This window comes from Engraulis encrasicolus, chromosome 23 (genome assembly GCF_034702125.1).
Source record: "Engraulis encrasicolus isolate BLACKSEA-1 chromosome 23, IST_EnEncr_1.0, whole genome shotgun sequence".
NCBI lineage: Eukaryota > Metazoa > Chordata > Actinopteri > Clupeiformes > Engraulidae > Engraulis > Engraulis encrasicolus.
The window spans coordinates 14,511,057-14,517,395 of record NC_085879.1 but is presented as its reverse complement, the minus strand read 5'-3'; the positions used below and the strand labels follow the sequence as shown (position 1 = coordinate 14,517,395).

General features: G+C 45.3%; 1 protein-coding gene across 1 annotated transcript in view; it reads left to right on the top strand.

Moving 5' to 3' along the window:
• The first annotated feature begins 576 nt into the window (after positions 1–576).
• The window catches only part of LOC134439890 (TBC1 domain family member 9B), a 42,408-nt gene continuing 36,645 nt past the window's right edge, over positions 577–6,339 (top strand). Inside the window, exons 1-4 of the mRNA XM_063189801.1 lie at positions 577–858; positions 2,753–2,863; positions 4,232–4,350; positions 4,954–5,182. Of these exons, the coding sequence (XP_063045871.1) occupies positions 741–858; positions 2,753–2,863; positions 4,232–4,350; positions 4,954–5,182 (577 nt within the window). The 5' untranslated portion in view covers positions 577–740. The remainder of the gene's footprint in view (positions 859–2,752; positions 2,864–4,231; positions 4,351–4,953; positions 5,183–6,339) is intronic.

Sequence of the window (6,339 nt, the reverse complement as noted above, 5' to 3'; positions counted from 1 at the left end):
GGGAAGGATTTGATCTGTAGCTTGTGGCAACTCTCATGTGGGCCTGGTCAAAATAAGGAAATGGGGGCATAAAGCAAGGCAAGCAGGTACTCCTAACTTCCCAATCTACAGTATATGGGCCACAGAAACCTCATGGGTCTCCAATCTCACTTTTGGTTGAGCCTCCCCATGAATTCCTTTACCTGTACAAATGATGTAGGACTAAAGTAGGCCTATACACTGTGGTGTACACCCAGATATGGATAGGCTACCTACGTTGTGTTGGTGAACCTATCAGGCCTATCAGTGTTCTCACTGGGGGGATGTTATTGATTTTACAGTTTTCTCGACATTTTCACTAAATGCTGATGTTTGCCATAGCTAACTGTAGGCCGTATTTGTTGCATTTAAAAAAATATTTATTTAGTTTTTCAACATGTGTGGAAATTTAGGATAGGCTACAGAGGTGCTGCACACACAAGAGGTCTTTCTAGTTAGTGCGTGCATGCACGCGCACACAAGAAGAGAGAAATGCCGCTTACGTCAAGACGTCTTTGCGTGGGGGCGGATCTTTACGCTGGTAGGAAGGGACTGATGCAGTAACACAACAGCGAGATCAAGCTGAGTGTTGTCGGCCCATGGGCTCCAACTGTGCAAGACAGACCTCAAGTCTGTCAAACGGAGATTCCTCCGACAGTATTTTATAAGAAAAGCGATAGACAACTTTTCTGGTGCGAGGTCAGACAGAAGTTGTCATCACCATGTGGATTACTCCAGAAGAAGTGTTGCTCGCCAACGCTCTGTGGGTTAGCGAAAGGGCGAACCCCTTTTTCATTCTACAGCGAAGAAAGGGACATGGAAAAGGAGGAGGCATCACTGGTATGTTGTTTGTATTGTGGCGCTGGACATAAAGGGTGTCATCTGAATTATCTGATTATGTTTAAAGTCAATGTGACCGGTATGGCCATTTGATGGCTTGGGGAAGCTAGTCTTTGTTGACGTGGTCGAACAGGCTAATGTAAAGTATCCTTGCTAACAGCTGATAGGCTAATGTACAGTATCTTCGTGTTTGTTGTCATTGTTGTGCATCATTGCTGTCTCATTGACAGCACCACACTCAAGTATTGTGTATTTGAAGAGTGCAGTCCCTTTTATAATCAATATGTTGTCACTGTACGTGTTTGTTATGTCATTACGTCGTTACTTAAAGACATTTGATGTGTCATGAGACCTGGGCAAGGCTTTGTTTTGCTAACCGTGGGACCATAAGCACTCCCAACGTCTTGTTGTTCTATCCAGAACAAAGCTAAAATTGACTGGTAGCTAGCTTAGCTTCGTGAAGTTACAGACCCCCTTTTTGTCCGAGCTGGATTAAGTCACCTTCCCACTAATGTCAACAACTGTAGGCTATATAGACAACAGGATAGTTCATTTCATATGGTAGTACACATGTGACTTCCCCAGAGTAAAAAGGGCTAACCGCAGACACTGTAACTACCCAGAAAGTTCATAAATGTTAGATGACATGGCAAATGATGAAAAATGCAGTGTTCAGTCGACACATTTCCCCTCCCAGAGAAGCCAAAACGGGCAATCATTCCTTTGATTATTAGTTTATGTTCATGTAGCCTATTTAACTTGATTTCAGTGACCTGAAATGTGTAGGGGCTAATCACTTCCAATTCGTGGCGGTGTTAACCATGTAATAAATTAAATTACTACATCAGGCACAGGCTTCAATGTGTCCCAACACCAGGCACCCTGTAACGTAGTATCATGAAGTTGGCGTCATTCCCAGAGTGGAGTATTCTGGTCATGCTGATTTCCGTTCATAATGCCATTGATGAAGTCCTTTGAGCACGTCGAGTTAGTTTATTTTCGAAGAAATTCAAAGGATGGCACACCTGTGGCCGCTGTTGGCGTTGCATGCTTGAGCTGCACATTAACGAGTCATGTGAGTCCATTTCACTATAAAAAGGCTAGCCTGTCTTCATGTTCAGCCATAATAATGCCCTCCTCAGGTGTTAGAACACCCCCCCCCCCACACACACACACACACACACACACACACACACACACACACACACACACACACACACACACACACACACACACACACACACACACACACACACACACACACTAGACTAGACCAGTCTTGATGACTCAAGCAGTCACCTGAATGCTGAGCACAATGAAAGAAAGAAGAGGGACTTTGGAATTTTTGCAAAGAAAGAATTTTGAATGCCTAATTTCCACAGTCTATAAGGCCTATGTGGTTTGGGAAAACCCAATAACTTTGTTCAGCTTATTTTGAGAGTCAGAAAAGGCCGGAGTTGATCTAACTCTATCTAAAGACTTGATACCAAACTATCACCTGGTTGGACACACACACGATAACGTCGAAGGGCTGTCAACACATTGTAATTTAGTCACAGTCTAGTTATTTCCACACCTTCCTGTCTGATGCTACATCACTCACCATAACTGACTGTATAGATATGTTGAATGGATACATGACTCTTGTAGTACATCTAAGCATCAATTCATTGATTTAATGAGGGACAACTAAAATGTGTGTTGTGAAAGTCACTGACCAGACTTTTTCCCCCTTCACCCTCTCTCTCTTTTCTGCCTGTTTCTGTACCTCTCTCTGTATCTCTTTATATTTTAATCTCTCTCTCTCTCTCTCTCTCTCTCTCTCTCTCTCTCTCTCTCTCTCTCTCTCTCCCCCCCCTCTCTACCTCTGTACCTCTCTCTCTACCTCTCTCAGGGTTGCTAGTTGGTACGTTGGATGTGGTGCTGGACTCCAGTGCCCGAGTGGCCCCCTACAGAATCTTACATCAGACAGGGGACTCCCAGATCTTCTGGAGCATAGCATGCGGTGAGTCATTGAGACACACACACACACACACACACACACACACACACACACACACACACACACACACACACACACACACACACACACACACACACACACACACACACACACACACACACACACACACACACACACACACACACACACAGAGTATCGTCCTGATATACAGTGTAGTTTTTGGTAAGCTGTACTATTGAGGAAGGAGTTTGTTTCTACTCTTGTGACTCTCACAGTCCTGTGTCTCACATTTGTTCTCCCTTTGCTGTTTATTTTTCTCGGGGAAATTTTAGCATTAGCGTAATACTCATGAGCTTGGTATACTGTACAAGCTCAATGACCCCTTTGTGCGTGTGATGTTTGTCTTTGCGCTGTGTGATATTTTTTGTGTTTGTATGACTGTGTGTGTGTGTGTGTCTGCATCTGTGTATGACTGTGTTTGTATGCCTGTGTCTGTGTCGTGTGCTATTCCTGGCCCTCTTGCTGGAAAGAGGTCACAGCACAGCTCTTTCATTCATTAGCTTATGTTGTAAGTTTTCTCATCTAAGTATACCCAAGTTAATATTACCTCACAAGTAAGTTGATTATGTAATTTAGGGGTTCCCAACCTCTCTGGGCCAGAGAGGTACCTGTCCCCAAGGCTACTGAAGGCTACTTGTTCATTAAAAGTCATCTACCAATGTCTTGACAACCTTTTCAAATCTCACTATGATTGAATGACTTGTTTGCTTTACGTAATTGTTAATGTTTATAAAAACAGTAATCTCATATAATCTCCTGGACAGCACCATGTCGGTGACGCCTGATGTAATTGATATAGCATGCAAATCTGTAATATCGGTCCTCTCGGGGCAGCTATGTTTCTCAATGGTTAGGGAGTTGGTCTGGGGGATCAGAGGGTTTGATTCTCTACGTACATCTTTATTTATGGCCATTATGCCCCAAAGCAAGACGCCTAACCCCACATTGCCCCAGGAACTGTAACCTTTACACTACACCTAAACAACTGCATGTCTCTTACTAATGTAAGTGAATGAGCACACAAGAAGCACATGGAATGGCGACTGAGTGTAGTAATGTGCTATTAATGGGTTATTGACATTTTTTAGTAGCAGACAACGTTGGGTGGTGCAACCACATCAAATAATGCCACTTGTATTAATTCAGTAATAATTGCTGTGTAGTGTATAAGGAATTACTACCGGTATTTTATTTTTAGATAATGCATTAAAAACAAAACAAACAAAAAAAACTTGGAATTCTTACAATAGGTGCATTAGCTGTGGTTGCTCCACGCTGGTGTGGGCTACTAAAAAGGCCAATGACCCAAATACATTTCCATTGATTGATTGATTGATGTGCTGATTCCAGGCTCCTCCAGGAAGGAGATCACGGAACACTGGGAGTGGCTGGAAGCCAATTTGCTGCAGACGCTGTCAATCTTTGACAACGAGGATGACATCACCACCTTCGTCAAAGGGAAGATTCAGGTGAGGAGATACAGACCAGATAAAACACTCGTGACAAAACAAAGTTAGCCATAGATGCACTCTTTTGACTTTTTTTGGTTTATTTTAAATTTTAGAGATGGTCAGGTATGGTTGTGATGTTGATTGAGGGTGTAGCTATATCAGGTGTAGCTGGTGTGAAAGTGTATTTGTCTTTCTCCTTCAACATGTTTACCAGAGAATACAGCCTGTGTGCCTTAGTTTATCTAATACTCATTGCATTACAGAATCACTTAGTCCTCTTTGAAAATAAGTTCCGTTTACTTCAGTCCCTTTGCTTGTAGTTGGAGGATGCTAGCGAAACAGGAAGGCCTAACCTTTTACATGCACCACTGAGCTAGCTAAGTGGTTGGGGGTTTAAGTTTGATCCTTTGTTACACTCCATTTGATCTCTAATCATCTCTCCTCTCCTCTCCTCTCCTCTCCTCTCCTCTCCTCTCCTCTCCTCTCATCTCTCCTCTCCTCTCCTCTCCTCTCCTCTCCTCTCCTCATCATCCTCTTTGCTCCTCTCATCTCACCTCTCCTCACCTCTCCTCATACTCATCCTCTTTGCTCCTCTCATCTCTCCGCTCCTCATCTTCTCAGGGCATCATGGCGGAGGAGAACAAGTGTCGTAAGGCCCAGGACGATGAGGACTCCGGAAAGTTCCGGGAGGCGGAGCTGAAGATGCGCAAGCTGTTTGGCATGCCGGAGGAGGAGAAGCTGGTCAACTACTACTCCTGCAGCTACTGGAAGGGCCGCGTGCCACGCCAGGGATGGCTCTACCTCACCGTCAACCACCTCTGCTTCTACTCCTTCCTGCTGGGCAAAGAAGGTGAGTGGACCGATGAGAAAGCGAGAGCCCTCCTGGGACACAGCACTCCACGAAAATGCATTTGTGCCTCACCCATGCAAGGGGGAAGCCCCCAATGGCATCCCAAGGGAGCAGTGTGGCAGGACGGTACCATGCTCAGGGTACCTCAGTCATGGAGGAAGATGGGCCACTGGTTAATGGCACTGGTTAACTCGTTAATTCTTGTTAACTCGGGGGACGAACCTTTGGGCTACAAGTCTGACGTCCTAACCATTTACCCATGACTGCCCTATGTACCCGAGGTGGCAGGTGGAAATAGGAACAGATGAGGAGATAAAGATGGAGTTGGAGAGGGTGACTAAGAGTGCGTCTTAATATGCGACCTTGCCTCCTCCACTTGCCTCCTCCACTTGCTTCTCGTCATGATGACATCACTGACAACAGCATTATATTTCAATATCTTGCAAAAGCTCAATTGTAGAGTCTTTTTCTCATTTGCAATTGGGATGGTGAATGAAAAACAGTCCCTCAAAAGTTGTTGTGGCTAGGCTGACAGCTGGGAAACTTAATTGTTTTCTCCACGGAGGAGGGGCCAGGAGGCGGGACGAGGAGACAAGCACAAGTGGAGGAGGCAAGGTTGCATATTAAGACGCACTCTAAGATATGGAGGTGGAGATATGGAGGCTGAGAGAGGGAGAGAGCGAGGTTGAGATGGGGGAGGAGGAGGAGGAGGAGGGGTTGCTGATCAACTGTTACGCCTGTAGCTACTGGAGGGGAAGAGATCAGAGTTGAGATTTCGAGGTGGAGATGGAGATAGGGTGATGGAGGTGGATGGAGAGATAAAGGTAAAGGTGAAGAGATGGAGAGGGTGAGTGAAATTTTGAGGTGGAGATAGGGAGCCAGGGAGGAGGAGAAGCTGGTCCACTACTAGCTACTGGAAGAACCGCGTTCCCCACCAGGACCGCCAACCACCTCTGCTTCTACTCCCTCCTGTGGGGAAAAGAAGGTGAGTGGAGAGGGATGTAGGTGGATGGAGTTGGAGGAGGAGTGGTGGAAAGCTGGACAGAGATTGAGAGAAAGAGACAGGGAAAGAGGATGAGAGTGAGAGATGGTGAGATACAGAGACAGGGAAGTAGAGTGATGGCGAGATAAGAGGTATGGTTGCAGTTGATAGAGAG